At 44.6% G+C, this 20,145-nt stretch overlaps 4 protein-coding genes across 7 annotated transcripts in view; 1 reads left to right on the top strand and 3 right to left on the bottom strand.

Annotated features, from left to right (window-relative positions):
- The first annotated feature begins 96 nt into the window (after window positions 1-96).
- On the top strand, window positions 97-2,371 carry LOC118101661 (protein SCO2 homolog, mitochondrial). 2 transcript variants are annotated; one of them, XM_035147588.2, is made up of 2 exons: window positions 97-388; window positions 1,058-2,371. In XM_035147588.2, exon 2 carries the CDS (start codon window positions 1,073-1,075, stop codon window positions 1,895-1,897), a length of 825 nt encoding a protein of 274 aa, XP_035003479.1. In that variant the 5' UTR covers window positions 97-388; window positions 1,058-1,072; the 3' UTR covers window positions 1,898-2,371. The 2 variants fall into 2 exon arrangements, with proteins under 2 accessions (XP_035003479.1, XP_035003480.1); XM_035147589.2 differs by having other exon boundaries at window positions 97-432.
- Window positions 2,372-2,551: 180 nt separating this feature from the next.
- Window positions 2,552-10,960, bottom strand: ncaph2 (non-SMC condensin II complex, subunit H2). Of its 2 annotated transcripts, XM_035147582.2 has the most exons (20): window positions 10,853-10,960; window positions 10,124-10,319; window positions 9,859-9,960; window positions 9,723-9,784; window positions 9,560-9,638; window positions 9,341-9,397; window positions 9,150-9,229; window positions 8,837-9,018; window positions 8,413-8,540; window positions 8,178-8,258; window positions 7,481-7,544; window positions 7,299-7,400; window positions 7,115-7,159; window positions 6,333-6,403; window positions 6,137-6,251; window positions 5,944-6,036; window positions 5,818-5,867; window positions 5,536-5,637; window positions 2,982-3,131; window positions 2,552-2,882 (listed from the first exon to the last, which is right to left on the bottom strand). In XM_035147582.2, the coding sequence occupies exons 2-20, from the start codon at window positions 10,229-10,231 to the stop codon at window positions 2,742-2,744; spliced, it is 1,812 nt and encodes a 603-aa protein (XP_035003473.2). In that variant the 5' UTR covers window positions 10,232-10,319; window positions 10,853-10,960; the 3' UTR covers window positions 2,552-2,741. The 2 variants fall into 2 exon arrangements, with proteins under 2 accessions (XP_035003473.2, XP_035003474.1); XM_035147583.2 differs by lacking the exon at window positions 2,552-2,882 and having other exon boundaries at window positions 2,998-3,131; window positions 5,799-5,867.
- A 2,568-nt stretch (window positions 10,961-13,528) lies between these two features.
- Window positions 13,529-16,256, bottom strand: cradd (CASP2 and RIPK1 domain containing adaptor with death domain). 2 transcript variants are annotated; one of them, XM_035146893.2, is made up of 2 exons: window positions 15,813-16,256; window positions 13,529-14,066 (listed from the first exon to the last, which is right to left on the bottom strand). In XM_035146893.2, the coding sequence occupies exons 1-2, from the start codon at window positions 16,159-16,161 to the stop codon at window positions 13,771-13,773; spliced, it is 645 nt and encodes a 214-aa protein (XP_035002784.1). In that variant the 5' UTR covers window positions 16,162-16,256; the 3' UTR covers window positions 13,529-13,770. The 2 variants fall into 2 exon arrangements, with proteins under 2 accessions (XP_035002784.1, XP_035002785.1); XM_035146894.2 differs by having other exon boundaries at window positions 13,529-14,073; window positions 15,826-16,256.
- A 512-nt stretch (window positions 16,257-16,768) lies between these two features.
- The window catches only part of socs2 (suppressor of cytokine signaling 2), a 4,977-nt gene continuing 1,600 nt past the window's right edge, over window positions 16,769-20,145 (bottom strand). The window contains exons 2-3 of the mRNA XM_035146959.2: window positions 18,891-19,089; window positions 16,769-18,101 (exon numbers count right to left, since the gene is read on the bottom strand). Coding sequence (XP_035002850.1) covers window positions 17,626-18,101; window positions 18,891-19,017 — 603 coding nt within the window. The 5' untranslated portion in view covers window positions 19,018-19,089 and the 3' untranslated portion in view covers window positions 16,769-17,625. The remainder of the gene's footprint in view (window positions 18,102-18,890; window positions 19,090-20,145) is intronic.

Below are 20,145 nucleotides of genomic sequence, written 5' to 3'. Positions count from 1 at the left end.
GATTTTACTTCCGGTGAAAATAATCTTTAGAGGAGCCTTTCCGGTCTTTCAAAATAAAAGAAGGGTTTTTGTCGAATCAGCTGAGACGAACGGAAACCAGTTTCCTTAGGATGCAGGTCACGTGTTAAATACCCGGAAGCTTATCACTTACATGTTGTCTGCGGAGGTTTGGACTCGAGGTGACCCGGTATCTTCTCCCGGTAACTTCTCCCGGTTCTTACGTTAACGGAGGAGCAGCTTCACGCTAAACTACCGCGGAGGTGTTTGTGTCTGAACCGGGGTCTGACCCGGGTCTGACCGGGTCCACCTGAATCTGTTCCATGTTCCGGGTCGTCGGTGTGAATCCTCTGAAGAACCCGGTGATTGACGGGAACGCCCCTGAGGACAGGTGAGCATCTGAGGCAGGAAGCCACGTCTCAAACCTTCATTCAGGTTTTGTACTAATTTTAATTGAAGTAAAATATAAAATCATCATAAATCCACATTTATTTCATTTTAAGGTTTTTGAACTAAAGGTTCAGTTTGACGACTTCAAATGAATTTGACACTTTTTACAGATATTTCATGTTTGAGTCTATAAATCTTAGAAATTGAATCCACTGATAATCAGTCATGAATAAAAGAGTAACTGATTATTTACTCAGTTTCACGTCATCTTCTGAAGTGACTCAAGGTCAAAGGTCAAAGTTAGAGACAATCAATCAAATGTGCAACAAACTTTCATCATTGATTAATCTGCAGTTTTGTTTTAGATGAATTGAATATTTTGTGATAAAAAGAAACAAATCCAGATTAAAATCACATCACATTTAAAAAACTCTGATTAGAAATAAAATATATTGATTAATTAAAATTCACTCCAGTTATAGATTATACATATAAAATGTTATTATACTGACCAGTCTATAATCAGTAGTTTGACTTTTCTTCACTGCATCATTAACTTTTACTCTGATTCTCTCAGTCCATGTTCTCATACTTTCACTTTGGTAATAATACTTGTTGTACTTCTAATTCAATAAAGTATCTGATTACTTCTCTTGTCTTGTTTGAGCAGGAACTCGTTTTAAAGATGTCTGTGTTGCGGTGCATTGTGGGTGGACTGCGTCTTCCTTGGGTCCAGCAGAAACTTGTGTCCTCGCCATCTCTAACTTCAGCGAGTGTCCTCGTCAGACCGCGTGGACGTCCTCCTCATCTTCCTCCACAGCGACTCCTGTCTGCGGGGGGTGACTCGCCAGTTTCTGCAGCGAAGCTGAAGCTCAGGACTCGTCTGTTGGTGACTCTGCTGTTTGGCGGCGGCGTGCTGGCCGCCTGGTGGTACGTGTACGAGGAGAAGCAGCAGAGGTTGCGGCGACAGCGCATTGAGCAGCTTGGGCAGGTGGCTGTGGGTCAGGGGAACTTCAGTCTCCTGGACCATAGGGGGCAGCGCAGGACCAAGCAGGACTTCCTGGGCAGCTGGGTGCTGCTGTACTTCGGCTTCACGCACTGTCCCGACATCTGCCCCGAAGAGCTGGAGAAGATGAGCGCCGTGGTGTCGGCTCTGGACCAGGACACCTCGCTGCCGCCCGTCCAGCCGCTCTTCATCACCGTGGACCCGGACAGGGACGATGTGGCGGCGCTGGACCGGTACGTCAAAGACTTCCACCCCCGTCTGATCGGACTGACCGGAACATCAGAGGAGGTGAAACACGCGGGGCAGGACTACAGAGTGTACGCCAGCCCCGGACCCAAAGACGAGGATGGAGACTACATCGTGGATCACACAATCCTGATCTACTTGATCAGTCCTGACGGGTTCTTCCTCGATTATTACAACAGAACCAAGAATGAGGAGCAGATCGGCGAGAGCGTCAAGAACCACGTCAGAAACCACGTCAAGCTCGGAGAAGATCGCTGAGACACGACACTCCCCGTCAGAGACCGAGTCTGTTTCATCAAATAACAACAAAAGATTCAAAATCTGAAGTTGTTCAGTTTGTTCGACCGGACGATTCAAACTCTGAACGTCCTCAGCGAGTCTGGAGGAGTTTGAACAGAAGACGTGTTTTTCAGACATGAGGACGAACTCAAGTCGTCTCATCGAGTTGAGCTGCGACCGCGAGTCCGTCGACAGAAAAGTTCTGCTGCTGATTTATCTGAGTTTGTGAAAATAAACTGAATCTTTGTGTTTTCAACTTTTTATCTGAGGATGTATGTTTTTATTTAGAGGTTTTCTGACATTTTATTGAGCTAATGATGAATAAGGAAATAATAACAAATACTGAGTACAGTTTATTCAGAGATTTAAAAAGTTTTCTGTTCTAGAAACAAAACAAATAAAATCCAGATTAATGAATGAATGAAAATAAAATTGAACGTGATTTGATCCAAAGGAACGTCTGATCGTCATTTTTCTTGTCTGCACTTTAAGATTTTGCTTTTACTGACAAATGAAGAGGAGTCGACAGTTTATGTAAATAACAAACATTTGAAGTCTTTTTCTGAAGTTAAAACCTCCTGAAAGTGACAGAGCTCAGGTTAAATTAAAATCTCCATCAGTAAAACAAACAACTTTAATATGCACATTTTATTTCAGAGCCAGACGTGATTCATGTCGTTTTCTTCATGTGAATCACGTTAACAGATTTTTCAGAGTTCAGATTAAAATCAGAGGAAACGAGGGTGAAGGTTTGAGTCCGTGTTCGTGTCTCTGACGGTTTGTTGTGAATTTAAACGTCGGTGTGATGATGACGAATGTGAACTCACTCAGATGTTATCAGACCGAAGCCGTCAGACTTGAATCTGTCCGTCGCTCTGTGAGTGCTGAGCAGAGTCAAACCCATCGAGTCCAAACTCGAGTCCAAACCTTTAACACTGTCGATGTCCACCGTGTAGTCGTTCGCCTGAAAGAGACACGGAGACACATTCATTTCTTTGTGTACATGTATGTAACGTGTGTGAAAGTTTCATGGATGTTTCAGATCAGCGAGCGTAGGATTTACCAGCTGCAGTGAAGCCAGCAGATATTTACAAGCTTCAAAGTTGTCCAGACCGTGAACGACAGACGAGAACAACCTGCGGTGACCGACGGTGTTCAGCGCTCCGACAATCCGCCCTCCGTAGTCGTGGATGTCAAACACCGGACGATCCTCCTGAAGCAAAGAAACACCACAAACAGGATGTGAGGGTGGAGGACAGAGACGTCAGGGTGGAGGACAGAGTCGAGGTCAGAGACGTCAGGGTGGATGTCAGAGTCGTGAGGGTGGAGGACAGAGACGTGAGGGTGGAGGTCGGAGTCGTCAGGGTGGAGGACAGAGACGTCAGGGTGGATGTCAGAGACGTGAGGGTGGAGGACAGAGACGTCAGGGTGGATGTCAGAGTCGAGGTCAGAGACGTCAGGGTGGATGTCAGAGTCGTGAGGGTGGAGGACAGAGACGTCAAGGTGGATGTCAGTGTCGTGAGGGTGGAGGACAGAGACGTGAGGGTGGAGGACAGAGACGTGAGGGTGGAGGACAGAGACTTGAGGGTGGATGTCAGACTCGTGAGGGTGGAGGACAGAGACGTGGGGTGGAGGACAGAGTGGTGAGGGTGGATGTCAGAGTCGTGAGGGTGGAGGACAGAGACGTCAGGGTGGATGTCAGAGTCGTGAGGGTGGAGGACAGAGACGTGAGGGTGGATGTCAGAGTCGTGAGGGTGGAGGACAGAGATGTGAGGGTGGAGGACAGAGTGGTGAGGTGGATGTCAGAGTCGTGAGGGTGGAGGACAGAGACGCCAGGGTGGATGTCAGAGTCGTGAGGATGGAGGACAGAGACGTGAGGGTGGATGTCAGACTCGTGAGGTGGAGGACAGAGACGTGAGGGTGGAGGACAGAGACGTCAGGGTGGATGTCAGAGTCGTGAGGGTGGAGGACAGAGACGTGAGGGTGGATGTCAGAGTGGTGAGGGTGGAGGACAGAGACGTGAGGGTGGAGGACAGAGACGTCAGGGTGGATGTCAGAGTCGTGAGGGTGGAGGACAGAGACGTGAGGGTGGATGTCAGACTCGTGAGGGTGGAGGACAGAGACGTGAGGGTGGAGGACAGAGTCGAGGTCAGAGACGTCAGGGTGGATGTCAGAGTCGTGAGGGTGGAGGACAGAGACGTGAGGGTGGAGGACAGAGTCGAGGTCAGAGACGTCAGGGTGGAGGACAGAGACGTCAGGGTGGATGTCAGAGTCGTGAGGGTGGAGGACAGAGTCGAGGTCAGAGGCAGGTGGAGGACAGAGACGTGAGGTGGAGGACAGAGAGGTCAGAGACGTCAGGGTGGAGGACAGAGACGTGAGGTGGAGGACAGAGACGTGAGGTGGAGGACAGAGTCGAGGTCAGAGACGTCAGGTGGAGGACAGAGACGTGAGGTGGAGGACAGAGTCGAGGTCAGAGATGCGAGTGTGAGGGTGGAGGACAGAGATGAGGTGGAGGACAGAGGGTAGGTGATGTCAGAGCGGGACTCAGGTGATGTCAGAGTCGTGAGGTGGAGGACAGAGACGGAGGTGGATGTCAGAGTCGTAGGATGGAGGACAGAGTGTGAGGTGGAGGACAGAGTGGTGAGGTGGATGTCAGGTCGTGAGGTGGAGGACAGAGCGAGGGTCAGTGGAGACGAGGTGTCTCGAGTGAGGACAGAGACGGAGGGTGGAGGACAGAGACGTCAGGTGATGTCAGAGTCGTGAGGTGGAGGACAGAGACGTGAGGTGGATGTCAGAGTGGTGAGGTGGAGGACAGAGACGGAGGTGGAGGACAGAGACGCCAGGGTGGATGTCAGAGTCGTGAGGTGGGACAGAGACGGAGGTGGATGTCAGACTCGTGAGGGTGGAGGACAGAGACGTGAGGTGGAGGACAGAGTCGAGGTCAGAGACGCCAGGGTGGATGTCAGAGTCGGAGGGTGGAGGACAGAGACGTGAGGGTGGAGGACAGAGTCGAGGTCAGAGACGTCAGGGTGGAGGACAGAGACGTCAGGGTGGATGTCAGAGTCGTGAGGGTGGAGGACAGAGTCGAGGTCAGAGACGTCAGGGTGGAGGACAGAGACGTGAGGGTGGAGGACAGAGTCGAGGTCAGAGACGTCAGGGTGGAGGACAGAGACGTGAGGGTGGAGGACAGAGACGTGAGGGTGGAGGACAGAGTCGAGGTCAGAGCGTCAGGTGGAGGACAGAGACGTGAGGGTGGAGGACAGAGTCGAGGTGGAGACGTCAGGGTGGAGGACAGAGACGTGAGGGTGGAGGTCGGAGTCGTCAGGGTGGAGGTCGGAGTCGTCAGGGTGGAGGACAGAGACGTGAGGTCGGAGTCGTCAGGGTGGAGGACAGACTCGAGGACAGAGACGTCAGGGTGGAGGACAGAGTCGAGGTCAGAGACGTCAGGGTGGAGGTCGGAGTCGTCAGGGTGGAGGACAGAGACGTGAGGGTGGAGGACAGAGTCGAGGACAGAGACGTGAGGGTGGAGGACAGAGTCGAGGTCAGAGACGTCAGGGTGGAGGACAGACTCGTCATGGTGGAGGACAGAGACGTGAGGGTGGAGGACAGTGTTTTACCTGCAGATCCAGTTCAGGTCGGATCTTGTCCTCCCAGTGTTTGACTCGTCGGGACAGAGCCGTCTCCTGAGTGTAACCTCGACAGTTCACCACCAGCTGCTCCTGAAGAACAAGATTCAGAAGATTTATCAGTCAACTTTTCATACGTTTAATATTAATATTTAGTTGGAGAATTAACTTTGAGGATATTTTGCTGTTACAAACTCGTAACACGTTTTTTCTCTTGAATTTCTCTCATAGTATTTCTTCTGGTTTAGTTTTACTGGTGAACGTGTCACTTGCCACACGAAGCTTCACCAGGTCTTCATAACTCAACTCGTCCCTCCGAGCGTCTGCAGAGACAAAACACAGGTCACGTGACGTCGGTAGAAACAGGAAGTTAGGATTAAAACACATTCACCGTTTTACCTGCTGCGATGACGTCCGCTCCTCCGTCGAACTCGGCGGGAACGTCGTCGGGAAACGCTTCATATTCGTTGTCTGAGTTGTCGTCGTCGCCACCTTTTTAATATTCATTGAATCAGTGTCACGTCGACCACGTGTTTTGTGAGTGTGTGTAATCGTTAATTCTATAAAACATCTTTAACTGCAGAAGTTTTACCCAGAAGGTCCGGGTGTCTGAAGCCGTGCACAGGCTCCTCCTCCTGCCGATCTGGCCCCGCCTCCTCCAGCTGCAGGAACGTCCTCCGCAGCTCCTCATCCGAAACCACCACACCCTGATGACATCACAGCATTGACCACGCCCATTTCATCCTAAATACTCGTACTAAATAATAAGTGAAGCAGTAAAAACTCACAGTTTGTCTGTAGATTCTTCTCTGAGTCTTCACTTTGTCTTTGACTGTGTTCACGTATATGTAGTTCAGGTCTGAAAACAACACACAGTAAACACAACACACAGTAAACACAACACACAGTAAACACAACACACAGTAAACACAACACACAGTAAACACAACACACAGTAAACACAACACACAGTAAACACAACACACAGTAAACACAACACACAGTAAACACACAGATGACGTGTGATTGTATTTTCACTGTTTCACTAAACACATCTGTCACGTTGGTTTCAAAACTGACGTGTTAATTATGTTTCTTCAGATGAATCACAAACACAAATCAAACTTCTGATATGATTTAATATTTTAACATTAATCTTTTAATGTTTTGTTTCCTCTTCTTTCATTTAATCTAATTTTCTCTGGACATATTTAATAATTTTCTATCATTTCCTGCAAAAAAACATTTGAACCGGATTTAGAAAACTCTAAGAATAAAGTATTATTGTTATTGTTGTAGTTTAAAACCAGTAAAACTTTTTAAACTACACTTTTCTAACACTGGGTCTTTTTAGTCGACACATATTTAAGTGCTGATGTGACAGGATGACAACATTTTGGCTTTAAATATCACAGAAAATTGTATTTAATCAAAACGAAAAGTTGAGCCTCGATAATGAAAATTTGAATCAGTAGGCGACTGATCACTGAAATAAAAAAGAATAAATTCCCTGCTGAAATCTACATAATTTTTCTTAAAACATTGTAAAGTATAAAGAGATAAAACAAACCTGTAAACTTGGGTCCGTTCTTTAGTTTGTGCTCCGGAGGATCAACTGTGACAAAACAACATGAATAAACCACAGCAGTGAAACAGAGATATTAAACGGAGATATTAAACTGAGATATTAAACGGAGATATTAAACTGAGATATTAAACGGAGATATTAAACTAAAAGTTAAGTCGGTTCTCACAGGTTCCTCTGAACCAGCTCCTGAAGTCCTGAAGTGGAGACGCTCGTTTCCTTTTCCTCTTTCCTCCGTCGTCGAGGCCGTCGGGAACCTTGTAACATTTTTCTGAAGAAAAAATCCCAAACTGTCAGCGACAAGAAGAACGACAACAACAATTCTGTCTTCCTCTGAATGTTGATGTTCACCTGGTTTTAACGGTTTCTCTTCACCGAGAACAGAATACGGGTCATGAAACATCCAGATGTTCACCTGAAAATGAAAAACAGACAATACACTTAAATTACATTTTTGAAAAGTGGTCACATTTCAAAATGGTCAACCTCATGTTATAAACAGACGTGACAAAGGTTGATCATTTAACGTTAAGGGAAATATGATGTTATAAAGATGGAGTCAGAAGAGTTCAAGAGCAGAATTGTGATTTTGTCAGAAGTTCAAACATCGTGACAATGAAGTTGTAATTTTTACAAACAGAATTGTAATATTTTGAGAAACTTAATTTTCAATATTTAAAATTTTTTTAGAAACAAGCTGCAATTTTATAATAAAAAAGAATAAAATCTCAATGTTTTGAGATGATTAATTTCACAAGAGAATGTTTCACAAATGAAGTTGTAATAAAGTACATTTAATTTATGTACAGTAACATAAAGTTGTAATTTCACAGGAGAAAGTTTAAAACTTTAAAGTTTGAAACTTAAAAATTATAGTTCTGATTAATGGGAATCCATTTTTCACTTTTTCAGTAAAAAACCTGCAGAAATACTGAGTCTTAATTTGATAAAATATTCAGCTGTAAGTAAAATAAGATTAGAGGAGATTTTCTCTCCTGATCATGAGGTTCAAGTTGTTATTGACAGATTCTCAGATGAATAAACATACAGCAGGGGGCGCCTCCTCCCTCCGCTGCTTGTCGGCCTCGACCTGCCGTCGCTCTCGAATCATCCGCCCGTCGCTCGGAGCCTGACACACATTTAGAGACAAACAATAAAGTTTAGACACACAGTGAAAAATCAACCTAACTTGGAAAGACGAGGAGATTCCAGAGCTTTTGGTGATAAGAGCGGGTCAGAAAACAGCCTCTGGATTCAGAACCAGTTAAATCCGGAGCTGAGACCTGGTGTCTGTCGACGTGTTCCTCTGGTTCCTGGTCCAGCTCCATGTTGTCGTCTAAAGGGAAGAAGTCCTCTGCAGCATCACCTCCAGCACCTCCAGCACCTCCAGCACCAGCTGCATCCAAAGCTCCTGGATAAAGTCAATTTAAAAACGACATCAACGACCAAGTAGAATTATGCTTAAAATTTAATTTAAACAGAAGTAATGAAAGGTTATATTTTTTATTTCTGACTGGAGAAGAGTGAAGATTGACTGACATCAGATCAATAATTAAAATATTAAATAATTGAATTAAATGAATTGGACTGTGGAACAGCTGTTGAGTCGTGATGTCAGAAACAGATTTGATCAACAGAGGATCAGAATCAGATCAATGTGACGAGAACGTTACGCTGAGTCTTGTGATTGGTGTTGATTGGATTTACCTTCCTCCTCCTTCTCCTTCTCCTCCAGCTGCTGATCATCTGCTTCATGATGAACATGCAGAGACTTGACAGGATGTGAATCATCTTCAGAACTGGATCTGAGGAGGATCATGTCCCTGCTTCCTGGGATGTACAAGTTCACCCTGAAATCCTTCTGACTGCACAGCACCTCGCCTTTCAGACTACACACAGACACACACAGACACACACAGACACACAGTGTGATTGTCAGTGTTGTCTGTAGAGTCTTTCGTTTTGAAAAGATAAAGGTTTGTGTCGAGTCGTGTATTTTGAAAGGTGTGTAGACTCTGACCTGATCAGAGGAAGTTTGTTCTTCTCGTGAGATTCAGGAGGAATCAGAGATGCAGGAGGAAGAGGAATCATGTTCACCGTCTGGGAGACAGATACACATCAAACTACAGGTGAACTGAACCAGGTGAAACTGACTCATGTTAATCTACAGGTAAACTGTGAGTGTTCAGAGTTACAAGAGGATGAACCGACCTTTTTGATGCTGGTTTTCAGTGTGGTTTCTGTGACTTTGATTTCCAGAGGCGTGAACTAAAACAGAAAAATCAACAACTGTTTCTGATGCTGACGGCAACTTCCCACATTACCCACAATGCCTTGTGACAGCCACTGCAGCAGAGGTGTGAATGGGATGTTCCGACATGGATGGTTTAATGAAACTTTGATTAACACTGTTAGACTTGTGTTTCTTACCACATTCTTGCCTTCATCATCGTCACGACAACTCGCTGCTGCGTCGTCCTCCTGAGACTCGGCCGACTGTTTGTGACGTCTGTGGTTGAAGCGCATCAGAAAAGCTTTGTTAAGAAAATCATTAATCATGGAACAGTGGATATTTGATGGATCGGACTCTTACTTCTTGTTCCTGTCGTTGATGTACTCCAGAGTTTGATAAACGAGGCTGTGCAGCAGCTCCACCTGAAACCAGAACACAGTTTCAACCAGACGGCTCAGACTCGTCACTGGGACATTTTGTCTTCCTGTGGTCGAACCTTCTTGCTGTAGATGCAGGCGGAGCCCTGGATGAGCATCGCAGCTTCTGCAAAGTTCAGGCGAAACTTTCCTCCATCGAACGTGATGCACATTTCATCCAACTACACAAAGAAAAGAGAAAAGAGAAATCTGTTGAACTATTCTCCACCAACCAACTAAACTGTTATTTTCCTATAAGACCAAACACAGACTTGTCACAACACCGAACTCTTTTTAATGTGATTCACCAGTGTCCTCTCAGAACCTGAACCCCCCCCCCCTTACCTCCTCTAAGTAGTCGTTCAGCTCCGACGCCACGTCCACGTCCCAGTTCTTGGTGAGTTCCCTGATGGGCTGCAGCAGGTGAGCGAACCGGCTCTCTGTGGACTCCATCCTCCTGTCGGGGACCGGGTCCCAGGTGGGGGGGACAAGATCCTCGATCGATGGGACCTTTCTATTTACTGGACTGAATTAAATGACACTGTAGAGACATATGATTTCCTATTATTCACTCTTGTACAGGTTTGTCACTAAAAGTAGTAAAATACAACTTTCTGGCCAATTAATCATAATGTACCAAGTAAACAGTGTTTCCCTCTGGAGTACTTAATGTACTGATGTACTTAAAGTACTTGAGTAAAAGTATTTAGTAACTTTAATATGATGGAATGAATGTTTGAAGTCACTGATCTTTAGCTGAAGTTTGAGAAAGAGTCAGAAAGTGACTTTGACCCAATGGACGTGTTTTACTTTCTCTGTGAAGCCGCTTGACTTGATGACGTGTTGAATCTGACCGCAGATCAGCAACGTGAATAATTCACTTCACGTTTCTTGTGTTTGTGTGAAAGTGAAACTCCAGAATCTAGAAACCTCAGGTTTCAACGTTTCCTCCTCGAACAGAACCGGTCCAACATTTAGCTTCAGGGACGTTTAGTGAATTCAACAGTTCAGACTTCGTTCAAACGTCCGAGCGACGTCAACGTTTGAAAGTTCAACAGTAAATAATAAACTCACCGGACTGAGTCAGCGCAGTGTTGTTAGCATTAGCATTAGCTAACAGTCAAACTGCCGCCACACACTCTTCTTCGACTGTTCTCTCCATGTAGTGCTGCGGCTCTGACTGCTGCCCCCTGTCGGCCCCAGATGGTGTTTCATAAGTATTATTAATATGAAGTATTTTATATATAATATATATATATAACTTAAAGTTTGGTACGACAAATTTACAATGAATATATAGCACATTGAAGTTAAATGATTTTATTATAATTTAATGGAGAACTCATTGCAGCAGATGCACCTTCACAATGTTGAATGAACCCGCTCCTGGTGACCATAATGCCAATGGGGGATCGGTGCTCACGCAGTGCCTGCTTGTTTATATGGTCGGAGATCAAAGCCGAAAAGTATGTTTAACCTTTACAACTGCAGCCACATTTCAGTACGAGCTCCACTCGTTCCTACAAATGTTCTGTGATCAACACAAACTTGATCGTTGTCATACATTTTCAATCTTCCCTGTCATGTCGTGTTCTTTGCCATACAATTTTTTATGGTCTCAGATAGTTTTCCTCGGCCGCATCACCCACTTGACGTCACGCGTTGTTGAGACAGGCGTTTCAACTCTCGACTTTCTACACTCAAGTATACAACGTTGTTTTTTTACTAATTTGATATGTTTAGTCTTGGCCATTTGGATATGATGCAGATCTAACTAGCCAAGTACACAATTTAGTGTGTACATCATAAGGTTTCAATCACTGTGCAACCATGAACCAGTATATTGGGCCACGTAATAAACATTATGTCTAATGATTATTTATTATTAATGTCTGAAACAGTGTTTCTTTGAAAAATAAGGAAATTTCTAAGTGACCCCAAACTTTTGAACGGTTATATATATTATATATAATATATATAATGCTATCCCCTTGTTATAATGTATTATATTGTATTATTGTATATATAGAATTAAAAATACAACAGACAAATGACACTTATATATAAAGAATAGTCACATAATAATACATAATATAAAAAACTACATAAAGATCAATGTAGAGTATTGAATGACGTATACCCTCAGACAGTGTAAACAACATGATCTAACAGTTTTAAAACAATGATCAATAAACACATGACATGTACATGTATGACAGATACAGACTGTGTCTGCTGGTCATTGTTGTTGTCATGGTTACCATGTCAGGGTCAACAACGAGGAGTCATACGGTTAGAAGGAAACTGCTGAGGGTTAGGGTTTTATATATACATACAGAATGTGTGTGTGTGTGAGTGTGACTGAATGTTTTACACATGTGTGTCTGATTCCAGCAGTTAAACAATTAAATGTCTCCGTCAGCAGCTGCCTCTAAATATTTCCAGTTTCCTGGAAGAAGAATGAGGATAAAACTCAGTGTTCTCGTCTTTCTGAGAAACTGTGAAGACCAACATGAGGACGCCACGCTCACAGTCACACACTGACACACACACAGTCACACACTGTAACACACACGTCACACACTGTAACATACACTGTAACACAACAGACATGTCACACATTTATCTCCAGCGCCAAAACCTTAAAATACTGAGATGTTTTAATATCAGAAAACATTTGTCTCTTTAACCAACAATCATCTTTATCAACTTGGCTTTTTAATTGTTGTTTCCTGACTTTATTCTCTGATTATCTTTAGATGGATGATTTCTGACAAAAAACATTTTCAGAGATCTATTATATTACGTGTGTATGATCAACATTTACAATCTGATTTAGTGTCAAATCGTAGCTTCAGACAGAAACAGTTTCACAGCTCAGTGACAGTTCAGGTTCTCTATCTCTTCAGTCCACCTTAAATCTCAGAGTCCAATAGAAACTCAGCAGGAACTGTTGAGGAATTAATGGTGTGTGTGTGTGTGTGTGTGTGTGTGTGTGTGTGTGTGTGTGTGCTGTGTGTGTGAGAGAGAGAGAGAGAGAGAGAGAGAGAGAGAGAGAGAGAGAGAGAGAGAGAGAGAGAGAGAGAGAGAGAGAGAGAGAGAGAGAGAGAGAGAGAGAGAGAGAGAGAGAGAGAGAGTGTGTGCGTGCGTGCGTGTGTTTCTCAGACTCAAAGTTCTTGACATAATTTCAGTTGAGTTCCAGGAAGACTTGTAAAATCTGTTGGAAAAGAAAAAAGAAAAAACACACTAAAGTAGAATTTATATGATTTTTATTTGGTTTGATGACGTCACATGATTTTAATCAAAAAAACACTGAAGTAAAAAAAACTCTTTCATTAATTTATTTAAGTTGTTTTAAATGAACATTCGACAATTTTTTTAATGTAAAATCTAAGAACTCCAGGAAATCTTCTCTGGACATGTTGTGTAGTTGGTGTTTGTGAAGCAGCAGCAGCAGGTTGTTGGGTCCGACTCGTTCAAACAGGAACATGTGGGAACATCCAGTCGAGGCGGAGCCTGTGCGGAGCCTGTAGAGCAGCAGGAGGCCGGACATGACGTATAAACTCTGCTGTGGAAAGATCAGTGTTGTTGTTTACAGCTCATCCACACCGGCGTCGGCCCTCATCACCAGAAGATCTGGAACCTCCTCGTGTTTCCAAGTTGACGTCTTCGTCTTCTACGTGTACGGCTCCTCTTCTTCATCCTGAGATGTTTGTGTTCTTCCAGTTTCACGTCCGTCACGTGTTAGAAACCTCATCAACACGTCCACTCGCTCACTGGGAAGCTTCAGGACATTGTCCTGCTGTTTCCTCACATGGACTCACTCTCACATTTTACTAGGAGGCTGCAGGAGACATTTTTTAAACATCAACACAAGCAACGTGTCCTCTCTTGTCTCAGACTCAGTCGTCTCGTCCTCATTGTTTCAATCACTCTTGTCCCGCTGAGCGTCCATGCTTGCGTTGGTTCTAACATTGTGGTCAGCTCGTGCATCAGATCAGGGCGTCCTGCAGGACAGACGGGTGGACGTCAGCAGCCTGTAGAGACTCCAGCAGCCTCTGGACCCTGGCTCTCCTCCCCTCAGATCGTCTCCACTGAACCAGGCCGGCGAGCGCTGCTCCGTGAGCGCTGAGACCATGATCGGACCGACAGCGAAACAAAGCCTCCGCAGACAAACCCAGATCCATCAGCACCAACTCCCACTCAGCTCCGAGTCGAGACGCTAGCCGGGACAACTCCCGATCTGAAGGAACCCTCTGGAGAACCGACTCAGGAAGCTGCCGGTCGTCTGCAGAGAGACATTGTGAGATTAGAGGAAGAATGAAGAGGTGTGGAGGAAAACTGAAAACTGGGATTAAAGTCTTAATGTAGAAGATATCATCAACCACTGAATCTGAATTAAATCAATAAATGTGAATTTAAATATCTGAATCCTGACTTTAATCTGGATTAAAATGTCTGAATCTGAGTTTTAATTTCACACTTCTAACATGTATTTGAGTTCCTGTATAATTATTTTTCTGTCACAAATTCTTTAATCAAAATTTTCTCTGGAGCAGCAGAATCGTCAGAATCAAACTGGAACTAATCTTTTATTGTAAAACACGACCAGTCGTCTTTGTTCACTTTGTTTTGTTGAAGGTTTCCAGGATTGAATTCTAATCTTTATTTACACTGACGTCACGGCTCCGTGCTGTAACATTAATTCTCAGTATGTGGCAGTCACTGGGGGGGTTGCTCTGTTTCGTCTTCATTCATTGGACGACAGCATCGACAAAAACAAGAGGAAAAAAGTACTAGCGGCTGGTCTGCAGGGGGCGTGGCTGAGTGATGTGTGTTTCTTTAGGTCAGTGTGACACCGGACGTTTGTCACCGATTGTAACCTCAAAGTGTTTGTTCAGGAAAATCTGCTCGACAACAGAAAACACACTCGCACAATTTTGTCATCAATCATCTCCACCTGTGATCCACAGCGTCACATGGTGTGATGCTGTCCACCACACTCCTCCCTCCCTCCCTCCCTCCCTCCCTCCTCCTCCTCCTCCTCCTCCTCCTTCTTCTTCTTCTTCTTCACTTCCTGTGCTGGAACACAAAATCTTCTTCAGTCGACTCGTGAACTCATGTTTTCTATAAATAAGTGAAGCTGCTGCTTTTTGAGAACAAATGTGTTCTTTGTGCTGCTGTTCCACTGCACCGCTGTTCCACTGCACCGCTGCTCCACTGCAACGCTGTTCCACTGCACCGCTGTTCCACTGCACCGCTGTTCCACTGCACCGCTGTTCCACTAGTCCACTGCACCACTGTACCGCTCATCCACTGTACCACTGTTCCGTTGTTCCACTGCACCGCTCATCCACTGTACCACTGTTCCGCTGTTCCACTGTACCGCTGTTCCACTGCACCGCCCGCTCCACTGCACCGCTGTTCCACTGCTCCACTAGTCCACTGTTCCACTGTTCCACTGCACCGCTCATCCACTGTACCACTGTTCCGTTGTTCCACTGTACCGCCATCCACTGTACCACTGTTCCGCTCATCCACTGTACCACTGCACCGCTCATCCGCTGCACCGCTCATCCACTAGTCCACTGTTCCACTGCACCGCTCATCCACTGTACCACTGCTCCGCTCATCCACTGTACCACTGCTCGCTCATCCACCACATCCACTGTACCACTGTTCCACTGCACCGCTCATCCACTAGTCCACTGCACCATCTGATAGCTGATATTTTCAACAGTTGGATTTAATCTCAACATGATCAATCTGGTTCATGTTCGAAGACCTGTGACCCTAAAAACTAAATGAATCTCTAACTTACTAACTAACTTACTAACTTAATAACGTACTAACTTACGAACTAACTAACAAACTAACTTGACTAACCACCTTAATAACTGACTAACTTACTAACCCGCTGACTAACCAAATAAATAACTCCCTACCTACCTACCTACCTACCTACCTACCTACCTACCTAACTAACTAACTAACTAACTAACTTCTGGCGTGTTTTCTTCCGCCCGGGCCTCACCTGTGGATCCAGCTCCAGCTCCTGGTCCAGCTCCAGCTCCTGGTCCTGGTCCTGGTTCAGCTCCGGGGCCCGGGGTGTGGAGGTCCAGCAGCAGCCTGTCTCGGACCCAGCTGAAGTCGTCCAGGGCCCGCAGGAAGCAGCGGAAGGCCCGGGGCCCCCTGCGGGGCAGCAGCTCCAGGAGCCGCCGGGTCTTCCTGCTGTTCGTGGTCTGGGACTCGATGTGTTCCACCTGAGCTTCCGTCAGAATCTCCTCCTGGAACAGAAGCGGGACGATGGAGTCGCTGACCTGCAGCTCCGCGGACAGGAAGCGTGTGTTCCTCCGGAGAACGGCTCTGTGAGCCGGGTCCATGTCGCAGTTCGAGTCCCTCTGTTACCGCCACATTAATCATGTCACAGTGAAAACAACCCGGACCACAGCTGCAGCCATGTTATTGTGTCCGACTGGAAACATGTCGGCGGCGGAACCTTCTGCTGACACTCAGCACTTTCAAACCTGAAAATTAATTCTGCTAAAATTAATAATAAGATAATAAGATAAATTACAACATTGATTTAAACTCTTTTCACTTTCACCCTCTACTTTCTCTCCTGCTGCACGTTAGCATGTTAGCAAACAATGACACATTCTTCTATATTTGGTTACATATGCACAGAATATTCTAGAATTATCTTGGTTTTAATTTTAATTTTATACTGTCAGCAGTAAACCTAAAGTGTCTCTTCCTCCTCTAATCCTGACTCAACTCTTATTTTGAAGAGTTTTTTAAACGCCATTAATCCAAGAATTTGACTGAAAAACCTTTACTGGTGAATGCATCACTTAAATATGAACTAATGTCATCAATTTCTCTTTTCTGGCAGATGTTTTCCACAAAATAAATTGACCACTGAAAACTAAAAAGAAAAATAAGACAGTATAAAGACGTGTGTAAAAAGTGATGGAAACAAACACATGATGAAGCACCATATGAAACTTTATTCATCTCATGTTTGACAGAGGCCCCGAACCTGCTGTGTGTGCAGCTTCTGCACAAACACACAGTGTGACACCATCAATAAATAGGTTATAAAAATCAAACAGCTGTGATATGTACAAACATCTGCACTTCCTGTTACCTTCGGTAAATATACATTTACTCATTTAGCCACAGAGCAGGAGACGGAGGCCATTCAACGATTATAGAAAATAACAGAAGAAGAACATCAACATGAGCATCAAACCTGTGAACAAACATGCAACAAGTCGTGTTTACCTGAGAGAGCGACTGTTTAACGACCACAGCGTCCAGGATCTAGAACTGAAAAGTGATCCCTCACAGACCAGAGGAGCTGGAGGAGGCCGGAGGTCGGCTGATATTCAACCGTGAGAACATTTGACGTGAGGGACATTACGTTTGTTTCACTGCAAAAACATTCAGATTCATTTGATGTATGAACAAATGAATAATTACATTTCATAGAACTACAGTTACATGATGTAACCACAGTCGTGGGTCATAGATTATTGATCATAAAAAAATCCCTAAAACATTTTAGACGAGTTTTAATTTGAAACTATTATTGGGAAGTGTGTGTGCAGGTTGTGAGTGTGTATCTGGGGCGTGTTGCGTCGCTCGTGGTCAGTTTCTGTGTTAACGTCTGTATCACACACAAACTCCGCCTGCTTCCATGACGACTCACCGCCAATTATTGCCTGTGGCTCTGACCGGCCTGTAGGCACCGATGATGGGACTGATCCAAGGTCAGGTGGCGTTGCACACAGCTGATGCCTTGCAGTGGTACTGCTCCACACGGAGGTGTAGTCGCTCTGTGTCTACACATTGTAGGCGTAGTCCGTCAGATAGTCCCTCAGTCTGTTGGGCAGCGGCAGATCCTGGACTTGCCGCGTCGTCTTGTTGATGGTGATGCGGCACAGGTGCTGCAGCGATGGCGTAGCGGTGTACACAGGTTTGGTGAGCAGCAGCTGCACCGTGCCGTTGGGCGGCGCCGCTGAGAATTGAGGGTCTGCTGCCGTCTTGTCGCTGGTCTTGGAGAGCATGACGTAGTGCTCCACCAGGTGGACCACGCTGTCAAACTGCTTCAGCTTCGGCCTCACCAGAACCACCGAGTCAAGCTTGAATTTACCATGTTTGTACTCAATCCGCAGGTTGGTGGGACCCGCCGATGTCATGGCGGAGATGGTGAACAGGTAGTCCCTCTGAGAGCTGTCCCGCACCAGGAAGGTGCCCTCAGCTGCGTCCTGCAGGATCTCTTTGGCCTCTGCAGCGGTCAGAGTTCCCCAGTACCAGCCTGAGACAGAGAAACCACACGTTAGAGACACATGGAACATACGTGTGTAGTTTAATGAGCTGCACTGATTCTGTTCACCTTCATTTAAACCAAACTGGTTATAAAAGTCATCACTGTTGCTATGGTTACACCTGGTGGAGTTTTCCAGCCTCTGAATCAGAGACTTGTGTAAATTGCTCTTGTTTTAGTTGGAAAACTCTGGGTTTGTGTTTTAGTCTGAGGAAGCGTCGCTAACACTTCCTGTCAGTAACAGTTCCACCTCGTCGTCGCTCAGGGAAAAGAAATCCCTGCTCTGACTGTGATGTGTATTTACGGTGTAAACACGTTACACAGATGTGTTCATGACTGTCGTATGTAATCTACGGCTGAGACGTGTTTATGTTACAGAACTTGTCGATTCAGAAAATTACTTTAATGTGACTGTGATTATTTTTTTAACTGCACATAAAAACATTTATCAAAGTATTTTTAATTCACAACCTCTTCTGTTCTTAGATTAAAAAAAACTTCTGCACTATTATTTCAGAGCAGCCATATAAATGAGGTTTACATTTCTTATTTAGTAATTGGTTTTAATGAAAATAATCAATAATGAAAATAATCAATAATGAAAATAATCAATAATGAAAATAATCCCAGTTGATGACATCACTGATTCTATAAGAGAATCTCAGACATACAAAGACCTCAGGATGTTTCCCAGAAGTTTCTGATTTGAACTTATATCTTCATACATATAAAAAGAAAGAGAAACGAACAGGCCTAAATCCGTCAGTAACACGTCGTCACCTGTGTTCCTGAGCTCTTTCATGGCCGAGGCGATGCGGCTCTCGTCTGATTCAACAGCTCTGAGGTTGTTGTCGACTCGTCTGTTGCTCTCGATAGTTTCTGTGGAGTCGGACGACTGGAAGGTCATCGGACAGATCGACCTTCAGCCCGGCGTCAGGCCCACAGCTCAGACATGAAGCACCAGGTCTTTATCCAGGTCCTGGAGATAAATAAGAACCATCACAAGTGGTTCAACACTGCAGCTGTAGAAAACTGCATCATTATAGAGCTGCAGGTGTAAAATACTGCATGATTATAGAGCTGCAGCTGTAAAATACTGCATAATTATAGAGCTGCAGGTGTAAAATACTGCATGATTATAGAGCTGTAGGTGTAAAATACTGCATCATTATAGAGCTGTAGGTGTAAAATACTGCATGATTATAGAGCTGCAGGTGTAAAATACTGCATGATTATAGAGCTGCAGATGTAAAATACTGCATGATTATAGAGCTGTAGGTGTAAAATACTGCATCATTATAGAGCTGCAGCTGTAAAATACTGCATGATTATAGAGCTGTAGGTGTAAAATACTGCATCATTATAGAGCTGCAGCTGTAAAATACTGCATGATTATAGAGCTGCAGATGTAAAATACTGCATCATTATAGAGCTACAGATGTAAAATACTGCATGATTATAGAGCTGCAGGTGTAAAATACTGCATCATTATAGAGCTGTAGGTGTAAAATACTGCATCATTATAGAGCTACAGGTGTAAAATACTGCATGATTATAGAGCTGCAGGTGTAAAATACTGCATCATTATAGAGCTGCAGCTGTAAAATACTGCATGATTATAGAGCTGCAGGTGTAAAATACTGCATCATTATAGAGCTGCAGGTGTAAAATACTGCATCATTATAGAGCTGCAGGTGTAAAATACTGCATGATTATAGAGCTGCAGGTGTAAAATACTGCATCATTATAGAGCTGCAGGTGTAAAATACTGCATCATTATAGAGCTGCAGATGTAAAATACTGCATCATTATAGAGCTGCAGGTGTAAAATACTGCATCATTATAGAGCTGCAGCTGTAAAATACTGCATCATTATAGAGCTACAGATGTAAAATACTGCATCATTATAGAGCTGTAGGTGTAAAATACTGCATCATTATAGAGCTGCAGGTGTAAAATACTGCATGATTATAGAGCTGCAGGTGTAAAATACTGCATCATTATAGAGCTGCAGGTGTAAAATACTGCATCATTA

The sequence above is a fragment of the Hippoglossus stenolepis genome, chromosome 22, assembly GCF_022539355.2.
Source record: "Hippoglossus stenolepis isolate QCI-W04-F060 chromosome 22, HSTE1.2, whole genome shotgun sequence".
NCBI classification, from domain to species: Eukaryota; Metazoa; Chordata; class Actinopteri; order Pleuronectiformes; family Pleuronectidae; genus Hippoglossus; species Hippoglossus stenolepis.
Note: the sequence above shows the minus strand (reverse complement) of the source record. Positions and strands in the feature narration are given on the sequence as shown.